Source organism: Balaenoptera acutorostrata, chromosome 14, assembly GCF_949987535.1.
Source record: "Balaenoptera acutorostrata chromosome 14, mBalAcu1.1, whole genome shotgun sequence".
In the NCBI taxonomy this organism is placed as follows: Eukaryota; Metazoa; Chordata; class Mammalia; order Artiodactyla; family Balaenopteridae; genus Balaenoptera; species Balaenoptera acutorostrata.
Window position 1 is genome coordinate 22350465 of NC_080077.1, and position 23587 is coordinate 22374051.

At 43.1% G+C, this 23587-nt stretch overlaps 2 protein-coding genes and 1 long non-coding RNA gene across 10 annotated transcripts in view; 1 reads left to right on the forward strand and 2 right to left on the reverse strand.

Moving 5' to 3' along the window:
• Positions 1-755: 755 nt before the first annotated feature.
• Positions 756-15831, reverse strand: LOC130704717 (uncharacterized). The gene is made up of 3 exons (XR_009005160.1): positions 14243-15831; positions 13209-13380; positions 756-1438 (listed from the first exon to the last, which is right to left on the reverse strand). It is a non-coding gene; the product is annotated as an uncharacterized LOC130704717 (long non-coding RNA).
• A 369-nt stretch (positions 15832-16200) lies between these two features.
• Positions 16201-23587, forward strand: part of HIVEP2 (HIVEP zinc finger 2) — a 193946-nt gene continuing 186559 nt past the window's right edge. The window contains exon 1 of one of the 8 annotated variants that reach the window (XM_057527540.1): positions 16201-16338. The gene's annotated coding sequence lies outside the window, so the exon portion shown is untranslated. Of the gene's footprint in view, positions 16339-16652; positions 16796-17087; positions 17191-23587 lie in introns of those variants that run through there. The other 7 variants (XM_057527542.1, XM_057527544.1, XM_057527537.1 and 4 more) reach the window with 7 other exon arrangements.
• On the reverse strand, positions 16423-17643 carry LOC130704783 (serine/arginine repetitive matrix protein 1-like). The gene has a single exon (XM_057528193.1). The coding sequence runs from the start codon at positions 17641-17643 to the stop codon at positions 16423-16425; it is 1221 nt and encodes a 406-aa protein (XP_057384176.1).

A 23587-nucleotide genomic window follows, 5' to 3' on the forward strand; every position in this document is an offset into this window, starting at 1 on the left:
AAATCACAACTTTTCTTCAAGTGCCAATTAAACATTAGCATGCTTGAGTTACTTGATGAAATTATGTTTTATTTAAAATAACTTGAAGCAGGAAACTCTCCAAGCAAATTTAGTGAGCTTTGACAATATGTGCAGGATTTTGGTGCCATAGTTTGTTAGAACGAAAGTGCACACAAAGTACTCATATTCAGACTCACAAAAAGAGAGGGTGGTGATAAGTGCGTCAATTAATCTTTTAAAACAGTGTTACCAAAAGAAAAAATGAAGATGTTAGCAGATCAGGGTATCTACACTGGGAAATCTCTATTTCTTACTGAGAAGTGAAGAAGTTTAGTCTTGAAGAACTTTAGGGGGTAAAATCTTGGTAACGCTGGCATTGACTCCAGAAAGAAGAGATCATATGATCAATCAGATACTAAATGTTGTATAACTATCACACTATTTACCAATGGAGTTATCAGTATCATCATCACCATCATGGCTAACATGTATGTGCCAGGCAATGTTCTAAGAATTTCTACCTGTCTTAATTCATTTTATCCTCTCAAAAATTCTGTGAGGTAGGTGCTCTCAGTATGCCCATTATAAAGATGAGGAAACTGAGGCCACATAGTAAGAATTACAGAATATTAGAGTTAAAAGGACACTTCGGGCTCACATTGTTCAACTCTCAGTTTATAAACAAGAATTCTTAGGCTCAGAGATTAATGTCTTACTCAGAGTCACATAAAAAGTTAGTGGCAAAGCCACAGATATTTATATAAACAACCAGCACATATTAAGCACTTACTGCATGCCACTTACCTGTTGCAGTAACACTGAAATAAATACTATTGTCCTAATTTTGCAGGAGAATAGGCTCTCAGAGATGTTAAGGTATTTGTGCAAATTGACCTCAGGTAAATGAGGGTTTTCGGATTTGGACTTGGGTCTCTCACTAGAGGTCTTTTTTTTTTTTTTTTTTTAATTTATTTATTTACTTTTGGCTGCATGGGGTTTTTTTTTATTAATTAATTAATTTATTTTTGGCTGTGTTGGGTCTTCGTTTCTGTTCGAGGGCTTTCTTTAGTTGCGGCGAGCGGGTGCCACTCTTCATCGCGGTGCGCGGGCCTCTCTTGTGGCGGAGCACAGGCTCCAGACGCGCAGGCTCAGTAATTGTAGCCCATGGGCCCAGTTGCTCTGCGGCATGTGGGATCTTCCCAGACCAGGCCTCGAACCCGTGTGCCCTGCATTGGCAGGCAGATTCTCAACCACTGCACCACCAGGGAAGCCCCACTAGAGGTCTTAATAATATCAGTAGACTGCCTTCCAAATAGGACCACCTCTCCTGTGTGTGCTTTCCCCCGTACCAGCTGGCCTCCTCCTTAGGCTATAAGCAGCTGCATGTTAATCTCTGATCTTGTGAGGTCTGATGAGGGAGGAAGCAGTTCATGGGATCCTGGAATGATTGAAGAAATAAACCAAAATGAGTGGCAGCTTCTCTTCTAAATTCTGAACCACCTAAACCAGTAAGAGCCTTTCAATTTTTTCCATATAAAACCAAACCTCCATAATAATAGAAAATTCAACCATATAGCTTTATGCTTTCAGACATTTTGATATTTAAAATTATGCAAATTTTCTTCATTTCTGCTTTCATTTAGGTTTTTTTTGGGGGGGGTTGCTTTTTGCAAACACTGCTATTATATTTATATGAATGAACCTAGTGATGAAACCACTTATTGAGAAATTAAATTCAAATGTAAGTTGTTTTGATTTTTTCCTTCCTCAAATTTCACCCTGACAATGAAATTTAATATTTCCCAGTATGTATATATCACAGTTGTTTTTTCAAATAACATCATGCTTTTAATTAATAAGGGATGTTTTAAAGGTGATAACTGGCTATTTGTTTTTAGCATATATTTGTTTCTACACATTTGGACCAGTAAATATTAGAAATGCTTTTTAAAATGAGAAATATATATTATTGACTAAAGAGAAGATATATACGTGTGCATATATATATATATATACCTGAAATTTTTTTTTGAATGTTTGAATTTTATTTTATTTATTTTTTTATACAGCAGGTTCTTATTAGTTATCCATTTTATACATATTAGTGTATATATGTCAATCCCAACTGAAATTTTATATAATCACATTTTTTCTAGTTACACACACATGAAAATGTTGGTTTTCTAAGCTGCCCGGCCAAATATCACATTTTCTGTATAAAGGGGAAAAACTGAAAAATTAGATTTTCAAGAGCAAAGTGAATTTGGGAGTTGCTTCATTAACATGGAGACGTGATTTGAACTTGTTAAGTATTCGCTAATAAGAGAAAGCTACCCTTAATAGGTATTCAGAAGGCTGTTATTTTTACTCATCTACTCTGATAACACAATGAATGTCTGAGATAAGCTGGGGGTGGTAACCAAGGGCTTCATTTATCTGAAATTAGAAGTGCCCATAATGGGTTGGCAGGGCTGTGGGCAGCATTATGTGTTTCCCAGTTCTTTCTAATTAGCCATAGAAAAATGTGAAGAATAGCACCCATATTATCCAAATTCTCTTTAGGATTTGCTACCTTAAAAACTATTTTCCTTTTGTTATGTTCAAAGCGTATAATTACGCTTTCAGAAAGTCCTCTGCTTTGGAATTCTTTCCTTGCTGACCTGCCACCCAGTTGCAAGTCATATCCAGCAGCCACTACTTATTTACTGAAGGTTCTTTATGGGAAAAGTTTTAAGAGTTAGTTAAAAGAATATATCATACATATATTTTTTTTATCTCCAATGTCTGTCCCCTTTTTTTAAGTCACTTACCCCAAAAAGGCATGTTCCTCTGGCTCCTGGTGGCTTCTCTTACATCATGTCTCACGATTCTCTCCCCGACTCCCCACTTCTCACATCCAGCCACACTTGGCCTTTCAGTTCTGCTTGGCACAGAGCTTCTTCTTGTCTTAGGGACTTTACACTTTCAGTTCCCTCGTCCTGGGGCTCTCTTTCACTGCTCTTAGGTCAGTTCTCAGCGCAAGTGTCACCTCTGAGGATACTCCCCACCCCCATCCAATATTTCTCTACCTTATCTATCTACTGTCTATCGATTACCTTGTTTCATTCTTCATGACTTTTTTCATGATTTAGAACTATCTTGTTAATTTGTCTATTATCAGTTCCCCAACCAGAATGTGAGCCCCACGGAGCCCAGAGGCCTCGTCTGCCTTGTTTATCCCTATATCTCTAGCTACCAAATAGTACCCACCACATGGGCACTCGATACATTAATTTTGGGAACAAAAAAATAGATAGATGGATAGATGATAGATGTCTTCACTCAAAAGGTAATCTATGGAGATAGGAGTTAGAATGCTGATTACCTCAGGGGTATAATAACTGGGAAAAGCCACAAGAAATCATCTTGCAGTGTTAAAAACAGCCTCCATCTTGATCAGGGTAATGGTTACACAAACGCACACATAGGTATATGCAAAAAGTGATCTAGTTATATACTTACAATGTGTTCATTTTGTGTACCTAAATTTAAAAATAATACTAACTGATGTATCAGTCCAACAAGGCCCAGTCTATGCGCATGGCATTTGGTAAGCTTGGTGCTTTGCCAGGCAACCCTAATGCTCAGCACAAAATCTTTGATTGTGCGAAAGTAATTATTGCCTTAAAGGACAGATCTAAGATCAACAGCAGAACAGGCTGCTTTCCCAAAGCCACATATTATTCTTTTTAATGTAGACCTGTCTTAAATCTAACCCTATCTGTGTCATTATATGAGACTTTATTTGGCTAAGGCCATGCCATGGCTTGTACATAGTGGCCAGGAAAAGGTAAGAAGGCAGGTGTAAAACACTAACTTTAAAATTTATTGTATTTATTCACCCCAATGCATAGTTGACACAGTCTCTGCTAATTGAGGATTCCACAGTCTAGATCAAGAGAAATAATTAGAAGACAATGATAGATAAAATTAGAGGGCACTAGGGGGACATGAAGTATGTCAGTTTGCTGGGACAGAGCCTTTTGACATATTCATCTATATAGGCAAGAATGTCAGTGGGAACTGACATACTGAATAAGTGGCCCCTCCATAAAATTTTTTTAAAAAGATATAAACCAAATAATTAGCTTTCCGGTACTGCTATACTCTACGAAAATCAATGAGAATGGTCTCATCTATGTAGGTGGACTTTTCAAATAATTCAATCTTAACCCTCTTAGCTACAAAATATTTTTAAAATAACTTTAATTTTCTCTTGTGGAAATCTTTCTAAACGATCATGGATTTCTTCCTTTCCTTATGCAAAATGTATTGCTATGACACACTCCTGTTTGAGCTGTTTGAGCTCATGATGCACACTGATGGTTGCATGGGACCATCTCAGTGGTTATGCCCTGTACTGTGTTGCTATTGAAGTAACAGCTTGATGAACGCCCCTGCTGCACATCTATGTAATTTTGGTATCTCCTTCTTTGCTGAGAGTGTTCTCCTCTGGGTCTCAGATAATATCCTCCACTAGTACATCTCCTCTTTGACGTAATGCTTTTAACATGCTACCTTATTTTACATAAAGTGTCTAGCTAAGGGCCTGAGTCACTACTCAAGCTTTGTGACAACTATTTGACATTTTTTTTCTCCTCTTAACTCAGAATCCAAGCTATATAAAAGAGGGTCAGATCTGATCAGTGGATAGATTGGGAGTGGGTCAAGTCACTATTCTCAGAAATAACCGAAGTGTAAGGATTTAGGTACCAATAAAAGACTTCACTGGATAAATTCAAGAAAAACACTTTTTTCCCTAAAACGTTTTAAGGCTGATAATGGGAAAAAATTCTTCTCATTTCTGGGCATACAGCACATCGAATTTATGTAGCATAGGTTTAAACCAAAATCTCTATCCCCTTATCCATACCCATTATTATTATTTTTTTAACATCTTTATTGGAGTATAATTGCTTTACAATGGTGTGTTAGTTTCTGCTTTATAACAAAGCACATACATATGTTCCCATATCACTTCCCTCTTGCGTCTCCCTCCCTCCCACCCTCTCTATCCCACCCCTCTAGGTGGTCACAAAGCACCGAGCTGATCTCCCTGTGCTATGCAGCTGCTTCCCACTAGCTATCTATTTTACATTTGGTAGTGTATATATGTCCATGCCACTCTCTCACTTTGTCCCAGCTTACCCTTCCCCCTCCCCATATCCTCAAGTCCATTCTCTAGTAGGTCTGTGTCTTTATTCCCGTCTTGCCCCTAGGTTCTTCATGACCTTTTTTTTTTTTCTTAGATTCCATACATATGTGTTAGCATACGGTATTTGTTTTTCTCTTTCTGACTTACTTCACTCTGTATGACAGACTCTAGGTCCATCCACCTCACTATAAATAACTCAATTTCGTTTCTTTTTATGGCTGAGTAATATTCCATTGTACATATGTGCCACATCTTCTTTATCCATTCATCTGTTGATGGACACTTAGGTTGCTTCCATGTCCTGGCTATTGTAAATAGAGCTGCAATGAACATTTTGGTACCTGACTCTTTTTGAATTATGGTTTTCTCAGGGTATATGCCCAGTAGTGGGATTGCTGGGTTGTATGGTAGTTCTATTTGTAGTTTTTTAAGGAACATCCATACTGTTCTCCATAGTGGCTGTATCAATTTACATTCTCACTAACAGTGCAAGAGGGTTCCCTTTTCTCCACACCCTCTCCAGCATTTATTGTTTGTAGATTTTTTGATGATGGCCATTCTGACCAGTGTGAGATGATATCTCATTGTACTTTTGATTTTCTCTAATGATTAATGATGTTGAGCATTCTTTCATGTGTTTGTTGGCAATCTGTATATCTTCTTTGGAGAATTGTCTATTTAGATCTTCTGCCCATTTTTGGATTGGGTTGTTTTTTTTTTGATATTGAGCTGCATGAGCTGCTTATAAATTTTGAAGATTAATCCTTTGTCTGTTGCTTCATTTGCAAATATTTTCTCCCATTCTGAGGGTTGTCTTTTGGTCTTGTTTATGGTTTCCTTTGCTGTGCAAAAGCTTTTAAGTTTCATTAGGTCCCATTTGTTTATTTGTGTTTTTATTTCCATTTCTCTAGGAGCTGGGTCAAAAAGGATCTTGCTGTGATTTATGTCATAGAGTGTTCTGCCTATGTTTTCCTCTCAGAGTTTGATAGTGTCTGGCCTTACATTTAGGTCTTTAATCCATTTTGAGTTTATTTTTGTGTATGGTCTTAGGGAGTGTTCTAATTTCATTCTTTTACATGTACCTGTCCAGTTTTCCCAGCACCACTTATTGAAGAGGCTGTCTTTTCTCCACTGTATATTCTTGCCTCCTTTATCAAAGATAAGGTGACCATATGTGCGTGGATTTATCTCTGGGCTTTCTATCCTGTTCCATTGATCTATATTTCTGTTTTTGTGCCAGTACCATACTGTCTTGACTACTGTAGCTTTGGAGTACAGTCTGAAGTCAGGGAGCCTGATTCCTCCAGCTCCGTTTTTCTTTCTCAAGATTGCTTTGGCTATTCGGGGTCTTTTGCATTTCCATACAAATTGTGAAATTTTTTGTTCTAGTTCTGTGAAAAATGCCGGTGGTATTATGATAGGGATTGCATTGAATCTGTAGATTGCTTTGGGTAGTAGAGCCATTTTCACAATGTTGATTCTTCCAATCCAAGAACATGGTATATCTCTCCATCTATTTGTATCAATCTTTAATTTCTTTCATCAGTGTCTTATAATTTTCTGCATACAGGTCTTTTGTCTCCTTAGGTCGTTTATTCCTAGATATTTTATTCTTTTTGTTGCAATAGTAAATGGGAGTGTTTTCTTCATTTCACTTTCAGATTTTTCATCATTACTGTATAGGAATGCTAGAGATTTCCGTGCATTAATTTTGTATCCTGCTACTTTACCCAATTCATTGATTAGCTCTAGTAGTTTTCTGGTAGCATCTTTAGGATTCTCTACATATAGTATGATGTCATCTGCAAACAGTGACAGTTTTACTTCTTCTTTTCCTATTTGGATTCCTTTTATTTCTTTTTTTTCTCTGATCGCTGTGGCTAAAACTTCCAAAACTATGTTGAATAATAGTGGTGAGAGTGGGCAACCTTGTCTTGTTCCTGATCTTAGTGGAAATGGTTTCAGTTTTTCACCATTGAGGATGATGTTGGCTGTGGGTTTGTCATATATGGCCTTTATTATGTTGAGGAAAGTTCCCTCTATGCCTACTTTCTGCAGGGTTGTTATCAAAAATGGATGTTGAATTTTGTCAAAAGCTTTCTCTGCATCTATTGAGATGATCATATGGTTTTTCTCCTTTAGTTTGTTAATATGGTGTATCACACTGATTGATTTGTGTATATTGAAGAATCCTTGCATTCCTAGGATAAACCCCACTTGATCATGGTGTATGATCTTTTTAATGTGCTGTTGGATTCTGTTTGCTAGTATTTTGTTGAGGATTTTTGCATCTATGTTCATCAGTGATATTGGCCTGTAGTTTTCTTTCTTTGTGACATCTTTGTCTGGTTTTGGTATCAGGGTGATGGTGGCCTCGTAGAATGAGTTTGGGAGTGTTCCTCCCTCTGTTATATTTTGGAAGAGTTTGAGAAGGATAAGTGTTAGTTCTTCTTTAAATGTTTGATAGAATTCGTCTGTGAAGCCATCTGGTCCTGGGCTTGTGTTTGTTGGAAGATTTTTAGTCACAGTTTCAATTTCAGTGCTTGTGATTGGTCTGTTCATATTTTCTATTTCTTCCTGGTTCAGTCTTGGAAGGTTGTGCATTTCTAAGAATGTGTCCATTTCTTCCAGGTTGTCCATTTTATTGGCATAGAGTTCCTTGTAGCAATCTCTCATGATCCTATTTCTGCAGTGTCAGTTGTTACTTCTCCTTTTTCATTTCTAATTCTATTGATTTGAGTCTTCTCCCTTTTTTTCTTGATGAGTCTGGCTAATGGTTTATCAATTTTGTTTATCTTCTCAAAGAACCAGCTTTTAGTTTTATTGAACTTTGCTATCGTTTCCTTCATTTCTTTTTCATTTATTTCTGATCTGATCTTTATGATTTCTTTCCTTCTGCGAACTTTGGGTTTTTTTTGTTCTTCATTCTCTAATTGCTTTAGGTGTAAGGTTAGGTTGTTTATTTGAGATGTTTCTTGTTTCTTAAGGTAGGATTGTATTGCTATAAATTTCCCTCTTAGAACTGCTTTCGCTGCATCTGACCTTACCCATTATTTATCCATCCTCCCAAATATATCAATTTCTTTAGAACTAGAAATTGAGGTTTTGCCCTAAGAAACCACTCAAGAGCTTGGGAGGAATGCAAAGGTCCTTGATAAGCCCTTTCCCCTATTTTTCTCCTTTCTGTTCTCCACTCTTCCTGTTCCCTCCCTTCTGACCCTGCTGGATTGCCAGGAGTTCAAATTTCAGAATCTGTGGTTAGAAGGGGATCCCCTTGCTCTTTGGATGAGGAAGTGGAGGCCTAGAGAGGGAAGACAAATCTCCCTCTAGCTCAGGGTGGGAGTGGGACATATACTCTGGGCTGACAGAGCCACCCACCTCACTGCTCCCTGAGAAGCGCAGATCATCATGGTGCCCTCTCCACGGGCCCTGAGCAGAGGCATCCTCAGTGGGTGCCAAAGACCTTGTTCTGCTTTGCCTCCCTCTCACTTCATATTTCCACAACTTTTCCCCTTTAGTCTATGTCCTATTCCTAGACCTCTAGTTTAGCCCATAGCAGTCCTGTCCAAGTTTTGGCCTCTCTGTCTTACCCCCCTCCCCATATCATTCCCATTTTTGCTTTATCAAGATAAATCAGTGTGCGTCCTGAGGTAGCTGTCACTCTAGAAAGGCAATTTAATAAATTAATCTCTCATAAGAAGTTAATGACTTATTAAGAGCTTAGGATATTAAGACCTCACTATTTGTATTTGGCTTGTAATGGAAGATCTCTATAGGTGCAAAGCCTTAACCCCAAGTAATGACTGTTGAGTGAAGGAGTTTCAGCTACGACTTCTTTTGGAGTGGGGAGGTGATGGAAGAGAGTAGAGTGGGGAAGGTCTAATTTGATGTTGTTAAATTATTAATGAGGCATTGTAAGCCTACGTTTCCCTATATCTAAGGGGGCATTTGGGCTTCAGTAATCCTGGAAAGAGTCCTACTCCTGCTACTGACTGTTTCCTAATCTGATTTTTTTGTTCTTTACTCTTCAAGAAGGTTTTCCATGAGAAACCACTGAACTTGTCTTCCTTGGGATAAAGACCAGATGTGTGCAGCCCTTGAGTGCTCTCAAGAATGAAGAAGCTAGTTTCCCTAGCAGTTTGGACTGCTGAAATGTGCAGTACCCTTCCAGAAACTGTGGACGTGGCTAGTCCAAAGCTAAACCAGAAAATCATCAAAGTTTGTTTGCATCTTGTTCATCCCATCAACTAAACTCTCCCTCACTCTTTTCTCCCCTGTGCATTCCTAATTCTGTTCTCCAGCATGCCTTCATCCATTCTCCATCCTTCCCATCCCCAGGGCTGGTTTATTCACTGGGGCCTTTTCTTTCCTAACATATTTTTACAAAGATGAAATCTGGTTAAAATAAGATCCAAGAGAATGTCTTTGAAGAATAAAAAGGGCCAACTTGTCAAAAGGGATCACATGAAACCTGAGGAATGTGATAAAGAGGGGAGAAGGGGGTTCTTAGGCAGCCAGCCAGCCCCAGATCAGTCTTAGGGGTAAAGTGTAAAGCAGTGGTTCTCAAGCTTAAATGAGAATAGGAGTCAGGGGTATCTTATTCACTTAGGAGTTTCCCAGGCCTAATCTTGAGGATTCTGATTTGTAAGTTTAGGGGACAGCCCAGACTTTTAAATAAGCATTTCAAGAAATGTTGCTACAGGTGGTCTTTGGAATATACCTAGAGAAACTCTGGAGTGTGGGGTGACATGTGGTTGGTTGGATATCTCTGGGCTCCACCCACCCTGAGAAAGGCAGGAGGACCAGAGCTTTATCCTTCATCCTAACAGATGTCACCTTGCGTCTCACTCAATAAGTCTGGCTTTAGCTGATTGGTCCTTAATTACCACCCCCTCCTTCCACTCCCCAACCAAAGGAGGTTATAGTGGGATAAAGAGACTGGTCTGCATTACAGTGGCTTATATCCTAGTAACAATTCAAGAGACAGGCTGATTCTCCCTCAAGATTCTTTTCTTCAACTAATTTTTGGAGACCTAAGTCTTCTTCACACCACACAAATCATGATTCTGCTTAATTTTTCTCCATATACCAATTAAAGCAGATGAGTAGGAAGTGGGAGATCCATTAGAAGGCAGTTCTAAATCATCCCTCTTTAGTAAGACCCAAGGCTATAATCCATTTATTCATCAGAACCCCATAGCAGGTACCCCTTTAGTATTTTATTGATATATATATATATATATATATTTTATTCAACACTGACATTTTATTTTCTGAAGCTTATCATTTTTACAAAACAGAACAAAAAGCAGGTATCAAAAACAGCAAAGAGTTTACAGAATTTCTGCACCAGTTTTCACACAAGTCAGTGATTATGAAACTGGTGTCTAATGTAAATACTAGATACAGTCTGATTTCCTTCTTGGTCATAAGCATTCAGGTGGTTTGTTTTAGAGCTCCTGAATAATTACTTTTCATAAGCGACAGTCATTTTTTGAGAACCGATTTGGTTTGTCCAGCAAAGTAAACACCTTTTGATGTGTGGCATTTTCTTTTTTTTAAAAAAAACACTGAGCTAAAATACAGAATGTGTATGTGTTTGGATCCTAACTAAATCTTTTGAGATCCCAATTACCCTGAAGAACACTGAAGACATTTATAGGACATATTAAATACTAGTTATATACTTCATAATGTTGAAGGCAGCTACTATAATTCTAAAGAAAATAGCATTTCATTCAGAGGCTGCCCAGAGTTTGAACTACATCATAGTTTCCACATCCTTTCTGATTTGGAGTAGTTTCCCCAAATAGGGCCATATTATTAGAAAAAAAATTGTATGCTCATGCCAAACAGGGTCTGGCATTTTATAGATACATTTGTGTAGAGCAAGATTTCTTGCTCTGTACCCCAGGTGACCACAAAGAAATCAAGAGGCCACGATTATTGGATGCTGAGAGGAAGAAGCGTACTTAAACTCACATAATCTGGAGGCGAGTAGAAACAGAGTTGGAACGTGGTTGTGGTGTTCAGCCGCCACTTGTTCCAGGAACACATTTCGTTTAAATAAGGGAAGTATAGTCCAGTTTTGCAATGTTAATAGCTGCCAGTATCTCAAACCTTTTTTATAAATTTATCTGAGGGAACGGCATGCCAGTTCATTCATTTTGCACAGTTTTGCGGAGGCATTTATTACAGAGATTTATATAGAATGTATAGTCATAAGGAATGAGCCACATCATCTTGACCCACTCCCTTACTTAAAAAAGAGAGAAACCAAGGCCAAAGACTTAAGGAAACTAGTAGGCCCCTCCAACCCCCAATACCTAACTAACTCCTCTTCTTTCCTTTGGGAACTTGTCTTTCCATGAGGACCACATCCCCACTCCAGGGAAAGATATGACCAATCAGATCATCCCATCACCCAGAGCTCAGTGATTGGTTCAGGTGCAAGGACTTGACTACTAAGGCTGCCTGAGTTATGTGGGAAGGTCTTTTCCTACTGGGGTTGCTAACCTAGGAAAACAATAATCTGGGACTGCTGCCACCACCCTGCAGAATGTTTGTCTGAAGACCGAAATGAAGCAGAGAGACACAAAGAGCTGTGAGAGGGGAAATGACTGAACCAGGGTAACATCATTTGAGCCTCAGGATCCCACTGAGTTGGAATTTAGTCCTTGAAATTCTAGTTGTGTGAGTCAATGAAGTCCCTTTCATTAAGCTAATTTGAGGTGAGGATTGAAACTTGCCAACTGAAAGAGTCCTGATTAGTAACATGGCCTTGCCTGGTTCTGGAAGCTTTAGGTACAATGGCTCCTGGTACCCAGTTCTCCTGCCTGGGTGTATCAGCTTCCGTGCTCTGTGGCAGTAGGTCTTAAGCTTTAGAATGGATAAGTATCAACTGCATTATCTGTTAAAATGCAGATTCCTGGGCCCACAAAGATTCAGATTCAGTGGGATTGGGTGGCAATGTCCATAAATCTGTCCTTTGTCAAGCTTTTTCCTGAATGAGAAAAGTCCTTACAGTGGCCTGGGAGGCTGTTCTATTCACTGGCTGTCACAGCTGTTCCCATCACACTGTTTCTCTTAAGGTCCACAAACATGCCAGGCTTGCTCTGGTCTTAGAGCTTTATCTTAGCTGGTCCCTCTACCTGAAAAGTTCTTTACTCCAGGTCTGTCCACTGCTAAATCATTTCCTTCAAGCCTTGGCAGGAATGTCACTTCTCAATGAGTCCTATTCTGACATTCCTATTTAATACAGAAACACACCTCCCACCCCACCCATATCCTTTACCCTATTTTTGTTTTTCCCTGTAATTCTTCTTATCTTCCGAAGTTCTCTACCATTTCTTTCTTTCTTTTTTTTTTTTAAATGAACGTTTATAGTAATCTGGCTTTTTTTTTTTTTTTTTTTTTTTATGGCTGTGTTGGGTCTTCATTTCTGTGCAAGGGCTTTCTCTAGTTGCGGCAAGCGGGGGCCACTCTTCATCGCAGTGCGCGGGCCTCTCGCTGTCGCAGCCTCTCGTTGCGGAGCACAGGCTCCAGACGCGCAGGCTCAGCAATTGTGGCTCACGGGCCTAGTCGCTCCGCGGCATGTGGGATCCTCCCAGACCAGGGCTCGAACCCGTGTCCCCTGCAATGGCAGGCAGACTCTCAACCACTGCGCCACCAGGGAAGCCCCTACCATTTATTTCTTATGGCTATTTTCTATCCTGTTCCTCCTCCATCTCCTTTCCCCCCACTAGGATACAAGCTCCAGGAGAGCAGAGATCTTTCATGTGTTCACTGATGTATCTTAAGTATCTTCAGCACATAGTAGGCACTCAATGCATATTTTTTGAACGAAAGTGCTGTCAGTTCGAAGTGATTTCTGACTCTGTAAAAATTCCATACTGCCATGTGGACATTAATTCTTTTACTTTCTTAATATCTCATAATCCAGATTACCAGATTTCCCTTTCCTTTGAAACTGAAAAGTAATGAGAAAGACAAGTAATGAAAAGAAAGTTCCTACCTTGTTGTGATGGTCCATATGGGTCAGATGGGGTCAGCTAGATGGGGTCAGCTAGATGGGGTCAGCTAGATGGGGTCAGCTATGCTCCAGCCAGCCTCACTTTCCATAGATCTCCTTAGGGCTGAGTGCACAGTTTAACAATGCCAGTTTTGGTTTTGACTTCAGAAGTTTTCTGGGGAGAGGAGTTTTTCTGTTACCATATTGCCCTTAAATATAAGCAACTAGACAGACATGTCTCAGCATTAGGGGCTGGAGACAGGGATGCCTTTACTTAAAGACAGTGATTCTTCCTAGCAGAGGGGATGTCACCTAGTTTACACATATGCATAAATATTTTTACTTGTGCTTCAACTCAATTCAGGCTATCTTCTTTAGTGCTTGATGATTTTGGAACAAGGCAGTAAGAATCAAAGTTTGACTAATGACTGTCTTCAGGGGTCTTAGGTCATCAAAACTGATGTCTATTTGCTTTTTTTTACAAAAAGTATTTAAATTAATTACCAAAATATCCTAATATTCACATTATACCACTTAATCTAGTCCTTTAAAATAGGCATTTAAGATTTCAACTAATATTTATTCTTGTGAAGCAAAACGCTGCTTGCTACTTTCCTTGCTCAGTTTCTGGGAGCTTGGGCAGCTGCTGTTGTGTGTGCTGAAGGGAAATTGGATTCTTAAAGAAAGTGTTTAATCTTCTCTATTAAGCAATTAAATAAAATGGGCTCTGGGAGTATGTAGCAGGTGGGTTTGGAAGTGAAAAAAATTTTCGAAAATCACGTTTTGCGTTTTAAGTGGATGTTTAAAAATGCAATGGCGTACATTTAAGAGAAAATGATGATGAGGGACTTTTTATTAATTGCTTCAAGTCAAGAAAGGCTGAATATTAAAGAACTTATACAATGAAAGAAGCCGCTTAAGTGGAAGTAGGCCCTGAAGTTAAATGAGATCAATCTCAAAGGACACAGTGCAACTTATTTCGAATAGTTCAGATTTTTCTCCTTTGAAAAAAAAGTATCGATAAAAAAATGTATCACCTTTTTATTTTGCAGAGTCGTCCTTCACGGATATGTCGCCATTGCTCGGGCACCTCAGAAATACACTGATTAGAGGTCGAAATGAAAACAAAACAAAAACGAAACCGGCAGTGCTATTCTCGCAGTCATTAAAGGGGCTGTCCTTTTAATGCACTCGCTTTTAATGAAAAGGGAAAGGAATATTTGATATGCCTTGACATTTGGTCCCTTTCCGCGAAATCTGAAACTTGAGACGCAAAACATTCCGCAGTTGTCGGTGAAATACCTGCCTTAAAAGCAGAACCACACTGCATGTCTTTGGCCCGGAATTCCAGAGACTAATTTCCACCCCTCCCACGGAGTCACCTGCTCAGGGGGAACCCCGGCCAGAAATCCGGGTCGCGCCAGGTCAAATCTTGCGCGTCTCTTGTTTACTCCGCCCGGGGCAGGGCGGCGGCGCGGCCGCTGGGTGGGGAGGGCCGCTTCGTCCCGCGGCGCCCGGGCACTCGGCTCCGCTCGGCTCGGCTGCTTGGGCGCCCGGGAGGGGCGGCGCGCGGTCCCCGCCCGACCCGGAGACCACCCGGACGCGGCGCTCAGGGCGTCCGCTCGGCCCGGCGGCCCCTCGCCGCGGTCCGGCCGCCGCGGCCTCCCGGGAACCTCCCCCGAGGGTGCACACGAGTCCACACAGGCAGGCTAGCGGCTCGAGGGAGCCCCGGTGTCCCCCGGGTGTTGCCGGGCCGGGGAGGAAGCCCAGCGCCCCGGCCCCATTCGCCTGGGATTCCCTCGCCCGCTGGCCCCGCTCTCCCCGCTCTGGGTGTGATTTCACTCGCGTCCCTTCGGAGGAAGGGAAGCGCGCAGGCTGGAGGCGGCTGCTCGCCCCAGGTCCCAGCGCGGCCCACCAGGAAACCGGCAGCTGCTCCCCGCGCCGCTGCCCAAGCCGATTTGAATACCCCGGCGAGGGCGGGCCGCGTTCCCCGAACTGGGTGCGCCCAGGGAGCCCTGAGGAGTGACCCCGGGGAAGGCAATGGGGGCATTTCGAGCGCGTGAAAAGTTCGTGCTTCCGCAGGGGCAAGGGAAGGGCTACTAAAACACTTTGCAAAGCTCCAGAAACGCAGCCAGGAGCTACAATCTGATTTTGTTTTTCTTGACCGATAGCATAAATGTGAGTAGAGGCGGGGGGCGAGGGAGAGGAAAGGGATCAGAGGTACCCGGACAAAATCATAAAGAATACTAATTATTCTATAATTCCGCGTGTCTTCAAGACAGGGAACTATCATCTGGGGAATGGGGAAGATGGGGGTGGGGGGAGGAGGTTTCCACATCCCTAAAGGAAATTCTCAGGCTCCTAGAGACGCCCAAGGTTTTTTTTTTTTTGCAAGACAAGTAGAGACCGGCTCTCCGGGGAGTTCCCCGACCGGAGGGAGCGGGAGCGCGGCCGCGATCTTCCCGCCCGGAGCGGCCTTGGCAGGGCCCGGCCCTGCCCTCCCGGTCGCCTCCCTCCCCAGTCTCCCCGCACACCGCTCAACCCTCTCTGTTCGCCGGCTCCAGACTGGTTTTTCTGGTTCAGCCTCCCTCCCTTGGACGCGCTGGGGGATCCGATGACGTCGCTGGCTGAGTCTCTCCCTCTTCCTCCCTCCCTCCCTCCGCCTCTCCCCCCGCCCGCCCTCGCCGCGCACTCCTCCTAGTAACTTCTGTTCGGGGAGGCGCTGCCAGGAATAACCCGGTGCGTCCACAGACCGGGAGGGGAGGCGGCCGCTGCGGCTCCCGCACGCAGACTACTGCGGCCCGGGCCTCGCGGCTCCCTCCCGAGCCCGGTGGCCCCTGCCCCGGGCCCATCTCCGTACCGTGTCAGAAAAATAAATAAAGGGAAGAGGAGCCTGGGCAGGCGGTTGGGATCGCTTCCCTCCCTCCGCGCCCGCCCTCCCTCTGTCCTTAAGGAAATGCTACCAGACACCCCCCACCAGACACGCTCAGCCTTGGCGAGGAGCGGCCGCCGCGGCAGCGAGAACAAGGGCACCAGGGGGGTTTCCTCCCCCTCCTCCTCTCCCTCCTCTTCCTCCTCCTCCTCTCCGTCCTCCTCCTCCTCCTCCTCCTTCTTCTCAGCGGTGACTTTCCAGGTGAGCGGCCGCTGCTGCTGCTGCGAGGATCCCCCTCGCCCGCTTGGGCTCGGGCCGCCGCGTCGCGCCCTCCTCCCGCCCCTGTCACCCGGCGGCGGCCGGGAGCTGACAGCCGCCCGAGGGGCTCGCGGCCCGGAGGCTGGCGGCCGGCGGGAGGCGGGCTGGAGGTGAGGGGGTGGAGAGGAGGCGAGCGGGGCGCCGCCGAGCGCTGTCTCTCCCCGCCGGAGGAGGGTCTCCACAGGAACATCTTCGGTGACTGTGGCACAAGTCTTGGCCAAGTTGTGTCCTGGACGTTGAAGCTCCCGGGAGCCCGGAGCAACTTGGAGGGTCTCCCGGCCAGTTAACCATATTCCTACACGTCTCGACTTTGGGGTGCTGGGTGCAGCCTTGGGGTGCGCGGAGGGCGGACAGACCATTCGGGCGAGCGGAGCGGCGGGAATCTAGGTTCCTCGGCTCGGTAAGTGGCCTCGGCGCGGTGTTTTTCCTGTCTCCTTTAGCATTAGGAGCTCGTTTCACTTTACACGAAATCGCCTCCGCCGGACCCCACGGCCCCTCCCGCCGCGCGCCCCCGGCTTCGGGCGGGCGTCCAGAGGGTGAGGGTCGGAGGGGGCGGGGATGGGGGAGACCTCGGGAGGGGGGGTCCGGCGCGTTGGGAAATGCGGGGAATACCCTGGCCGAGGAGCTATGCAGATGAGGGGACGCTGCTTTGCGTAAGGTCCTGGGGGGGGGGGAGGGGGCGGCGCGGGAGCGCTGGAGGCAGGAATGTGCCTGGTTACTAATGAGGGACGTGCACCGGCGTGCACCGCCGGGCCACCGCTGCGGCTGCCGCGGCCGCCGGCCGCCAGTCTTCAGGTAGCGGGGGAGGGGGCCGCGCGGCGCTGGCCGGGGGCGGGCGGCCGGGCGGCGCGAGGGCCGGGCCGCCGGCCTGCGGCCGAGCGTGCGCAGCGCAGGAGCCGGCTGTTGGCATTTCGGCGACTCCTTTCTCCTCCCAAGCGAGGAAGGAAGGAAGGAACGAGAGAAGGAAGGAAGCGAGGAAGGAGGGGACTGACTCGATGGAAGGTTCAGGCGGAGGCGCCCTCGGCTTGCGGGTGCACCGGCCGCAGAGCGACTCCCCGCGCGGCGGGCTGGCCGGGGGCGCGCGGAGACGGGTGGGGGCGGTTTGCATGCGTGTTCCTCTGTGCGTCTGCCCAGGGACCGGGAAGGGACATGTGTGTTTGGGCTGTGCACTGTGGGGAGCTGGGTCTGCGCCTTTATGTCTGTTCCCTGAAGTGGGTGGAACGTTGGCCCGTTCCGGGAATGTTCCATGACGTGGTGCAGCCACAGGAAGGGGGTTAACGAGGGGCTCTCTGCCGCGGCGACTCTGCCGGCTGCTATCAAAGCAGATGTGCTGCCGCTGCTCCTCCTCCTCTCTCACCTCCCTTCACCCCTCCCCCCGCCTTTCCATTCTGAGCGTCTGGTACTGGTAGGGGTGAGACAGGAAAACACTGCTGGGCGGGGGTGGGGTGGGGGTGGGGATGGGGGTGGTGATGTGTGTGTGGTGTCTGTCGTATTTGGTGGGGGAGACTCCAGATCTGCTCTGCCAGCCCAGCTGTTATCACAGATCGGTGCGCTTTTTACGCATGTGCCTCCCGTGTCCTGTCCCTCTTACATAACACATCCAGTGCAGCAGAGGACACGAGAAAATGCGACCCCAGCCCTCCAAGCCCAAATTGGGTGAGGGGATAGAAGGTCAGGAAGTGTCCCTCGGTGTTGTCCTTCAGGGACGTGGCTCCAGTGGGGGAAAAGAAGGGGGTAAGGAGGGTTTTCTTCAAGTGGCTCTTCTTCTTGTCTGACTTGAAAGCATCTAAGTAAAAAGGACTGCAGGAACTAGTCCTCTCTAATGGGAAAGCTTTTACATGCTACGCCGAAGAAAAGTGGGTACTTTAACCTCGGGAGTGCAGAGAAGAGAGAGGGTCCTTAATAAAGACACTCGGAGGAGATGGGCAATAATACGTGCGGGGTAGGGGGCAGTGGGGATGGCTTTGCGGGGACCGGAGGAATCCCCTGATAACAGATAGGTTTCGCTGGAGGGTTTAGGACACCTGTAATGGTTTAGAATTCTCACAGGAAGCGGAGTGTGCAACTGACATTGCAAAAGCCTTACTCTCTGCACAGTTACTTAGGCCTAAAATGAACATAAAAAGGCTCGTTTCCGGTACTTTCATTATAGTGGAAAATTTGAACTGATTTTTCTCCTTCCTTTTTTTGCCATTTTAAAAATAATTCAGTCTACTTCCAAATTAATATTGGTACCCTCCCCCATCCCCAAAGGCTAGACCTGGGTAAGTCACAAGAGAGCTGTGTTTTTCTAGCATGCTCAGAGCCCTAGTCAAGGGCTATTGATTTTTCTCTTCAGTACAGTTGTTTCTTCTGTAGTGCATAATCAAGCCCAGAAATTACTTGAAATATTAATAAGATCCATTTTAATTAAGTTTGCAATGATCTGTCCTCCTAGAAAAAGGCAGTTTAACTTTATTAGAAACATTTCCTCTAGTGATACAGTAATATTTGGTGATATTTGTCCTTGAGGAAATCAAGTTTTAAAAAATATTTGCATATATATTATGTGTAGGTATATATTATATATATTATATTCATATCACATATATATATTAGAATTTGCAAATGTCCTGTGCTTTTTCACCTTATAAGAGTGCCAAAGCAAAATTTTAACCAAGAAGATTGTGTAATGAGTAGATTGGTTTTGATTTTTAGGATATAGGCCAAATAGTTTATCAAGACAGAAATGCACTCCACGTGAGTAAAATGCATATCATTTTCATTATTCAGACAAAATTCCTGTGGAACACCAAGAAGTCATGGTACCAGATGAAAACTGTGCATTTTCATTTTGAGGTGATTGGGATTTACCAACATCACCTTAATGATAGTGTGCTTCAAGTGTCATAATCCCTTTTGACCACTAGGTTTGAAATGCAGTATATTTCTTATATACAGAAAAATGTTATATTACAATGGTGAATCTTTTGAAAATTGTCTGAATTTCTTCCTTTGAACATAGTTCAGGTATAAAAGAAAATCTGCGTGTTGGCGACTATTTCTGTGATGGTGACTATATTTTATGTGGTGGCTTTATTAGGGACTGCTTTTATTTATGTAAGGGTATTTATGATTAAACTGATGTGAAATTGATTTGGGGACAATTTTGAGAATGGTAATATATTAATGATATTACAAATTAAGATATAAGTGATTTTTAACTGGTTAGATCCTTGTGGAGTTCTTTGGAAAAATACCATTAGAACAGATAAAACATGTCTATATTTCTCTTAAACATGGAATGTAAAAGTGAATTTACTATGTATATGTTATCACATAATGAAATCATGCTATTTGACTACATTGAAAGATTAGCCAGAAGAATCTTTCAATTGATCAGGCTCCTTTTACATGAGATGTGTTTACAAATGTTCTTGTTACTATGAAACCAAAACAGAGACAACATGTATGCAGGTGTTCCTTGTGGAATAATGGTACATGTGTCTGCTTGAGCTTTTGGCACTTTGTCACTGTTCAAAAAATTAGGCTGAATCTTTTATGCTGATTCAGTCTAAAATGAAGAATCTTTAAGAATTTACCAGTTTTGTTTTTTGAAGCAGGACTTATTTCAACAAGTAGTAACAACAAATAACATGTAATCTATCTGTGTTGGTTTTAGATTTTTGAGTTATCAGTAATTAGCTGAAGTTAATCAGAAAGCTTCAACATACGAAAAGTAGCTTTAAAGACTTATAGAAAATGTTATTTGGCGTGGAAAGTGTAATCCATTAAGACAGGGAATAATTTAATACCTGATGTGGTAACTATTATAATAAGGGGAAGGTGGCTAAGATCAACTGGGTAGATGGTGGTGGATCAAACTAATCACCTATGTCTATCACAAATAAACACTGTTTTCATGTTTGGTTCATAGTCAACATCAGTGGAACTCTCTGTAGGTCTATGCAGTAGTCCTGTAGGTGGAGAAATGGTTCGCAATTTAAATCTCCACCTGAAAATTTCAGTGATATGCTTCTGGTTAATGTATTTATATATGAATTCATTGTGAATCCATATTTTGGCTAAAACTTGGTAGGTAAGTATTGCACCTTTTTAAGTGATATTATAAAAAGGAGCAGAGGCAGTTTTCTAACTCAACTCAGTGGACTTCAGATTTCATAAGGAACTTCAGACCATGTGTATGGCTTTGCTGTAACCACAGGGGCAGAGCCTTCATTAATCTTTTTTTTTTTTTTAATAGCTACTTTATTTATTTATTTATTTATTTTTGGCTGTGTTGGGTCTTCGGTTCGTGCGAGGGCTTTCTCTAGTTGCGGCAAGCGGGGGCCACTCTTCATCGCGGTGCGGGGACCGCTCTTCACCGCGGTGCGCGGGCCTTTCACTATCGCGGCCCCTCCCGTTGCGGGGCACAGGCTCCAGACGCGCAGGCTCAGTAGTTGTGGCTCACGGGCCCAGCTGCTCCGTGGCATGTGGGATCTTCCCAGACCAGGGCTCGAACCCGTGCCCCCTGCATTAGCAGGCAGATTCTCAACCACTGCGCCACCAGGGAAGCCCGCCTTCATTAATCTTGAGGAAAACTATAGTGAATGTTCCAGTGAGTCTTCTCAAAGTTTGAAGTTGTGGGTGAACACAGAAGATGGAGGGAAAATGGGAAAACTTTACGAAAACAAGATTGTGCTTATTTGAAGCAAATTTTGTAAGTGATGTAATTTTCTGTTTGTTTCTGATATTTGATCACAGTCAAAAGCATTGCTTTCTATATGCTATTTATGGCAACGCTAACAAAAAGGAGGTTATAAATCAGTATTTGTAGCTATGAGATGGCTCTAAATAATTTGGAAAAAATATTTCAGCATTTTGTCTATTCCCGTGAAGCAACACCCAGGTCTTTATATACAAAGAGAGGACACAGCTTACTTGGTCTGTGCAATCTTTGGTTTCTCTGAGGTGGATCATGGCTACTAGCATGAAGTTAGATACAGGACTATACTGTCTTAAACACTGCATTTCGAATAGAATCAGAACTGCTTGATATTTTGTGTCACCATTGTCCTGGGCCAAATAATGCTCTGCTAATCTTAACATACACTCCCGTTACCCATCATGTGTGGTATTAACTGTGACGTGTGATCTATCCTACAAGTGTCCATAATGTTAGATTTCCTAACAGTTACAAATTTGGAGTCTGACCATTTGACATATTTGAAGAAAGTGCTTTGGAGAGAAACGATGGAAATGATGTTTGTGTGCCTTAAGACAATTCTGAGCAGAAAGCAGGTGGGGTTTGACCTACCCCTCCGGTCACAAGATGGTTGGATGTAATGTCAGGAAGTACTCAGGGACGTCCAGCATTTTTGACTTGTCACTCACTTCTAATCTTAGCCCTTTCTTCAGAGTATTATGGCAGGTGCCCTCGTTGTCTTGATCAATGCGATTTATTCGTCCATTCATTCAACCAGTATTTACTATGGGTCAGGCCTTGTGCTAGACACCAAAGGTATAATGATGACCCAGACCAGAAAAAGAGCTTGTAATCTAGTGAGGCTGACAGATAGTAAACATGAGGTTTGTTATACGTACTATGGAAGAAATGTAAAGGCGTGTATAACAAGGGGTCTACCGCCCCTGTCTGGGAGTGAGGAAGAGGTCTCTCTGAGGAGGTGATGTTTGAGCTGAGACTGCAGGATAAATAAGAGAAGAAAAAGGTAGGTGGGGAGAGGGAGAATATTGTACAAAGGAGAAACGATGCAAATGCACTGAGGTTGGGGAATGTACAGTGTTTTGAGGAGTTGAAAGCAAGCCAGTGGGGCTGGAGGGCACATAACAGGAGAGGTAATGCAAGGTGAGGCCAGAGCATGTGGGCACGTTGACCACATGAATCATTATCTAACTTGGCATAAATGGAGACTGTCCTTGGCAAATCAGGGCAGGTGATGACCCTACTATTAGCCATGTTAGAGACTGATCGTTGGAGAGGGAATTTGGGGGGCAGGGCCTAGAAGCTGGAGGAGGCTTATGTATATAGCATGTGTCTTTTCACAATGCTTCCACATAAATGACCCCCCTGGAAATTTGTTATGATTTTATGTGCTGACATTAGTTTGAGGGGTTTAGTTGTATAATTATTTGCAGATAATTTTTTTTAGGAATAAATAATTTGTTTTAAAAAATAATTATTTGGGGCTCCAGTTAACCAAATTGGCCAGCATCATTGATTCAGTTAATGAATAACTGCAAATTCAAAAGTCTCTACAAGGTCACTGTGTGAAGTAACCAATTAATCTTTAGAGCCCTGCATGAGCTGGATCCGTATGATTCTAAATAGCTACTGAAACAGTCAATTCCCCAGATAATTTGTCTACATGTTTGCAAATATCAGAAAGTTTAGAGAAATTTATATGTGATTTTTTTACTTTCCATATGATGAGGAGTCAGTGTAATACATACAAAAGAGTATGAAGGCAAAGAATAGAAAAAACGAAGTTCTTGAAATACAACATTCCTTTATGTAGCCTTGGACTCATATTCCATTTTGTCAGTGGTATCATTTAACTATTTGCTCCCTGTTTTAAAATTTATATAATATAGAAAATTCTATTTAGGTGGCAGAAAGGGTATGTAGTAATCCCAAGCCTGGGCTGTGGAGTCATACTGGGGGTCAGAATGAGTAACTGAGAGAATAAAAGGACAAAGATCCCTGACTGCAAGAATTTTATAGTCTAGAGAAGGCATATGGCTTCTAAGTAAACTTTATTAAAACTTACTAGTGATTTTATTTGAACTAATTATAGAGTCACAGAAAGTTATAAAAATACTACAGACAGGTCCTATGTACTCTTCACTTGGTTTTTTCCCAGTGGCTGCCTTCCAGAATGAGAGTATTATACCAAAGCAAAGAAATTGATATTGTTATATGGCATGTGTATACTCCTATGTCTTGTTACTACAGGTATAGATTCATGTAAGTACCCTACAATCAAGAAACAACCAAAAGATGTTCCTTGTGCTGCCTTGAGGAGGTGTGGATATAGATCATACCTATCTCCTTCCTCCTCACCATCCCTAAATCTAGACAATAATTAATTTGTTCTCCATCTCTGTAATTTCTTCACATTAATAATGTTAAATAAATGGAATCATATAGCTACAGCAAAAAAACCCAAAAAAACAAAAAACCAAAAAAACCCCC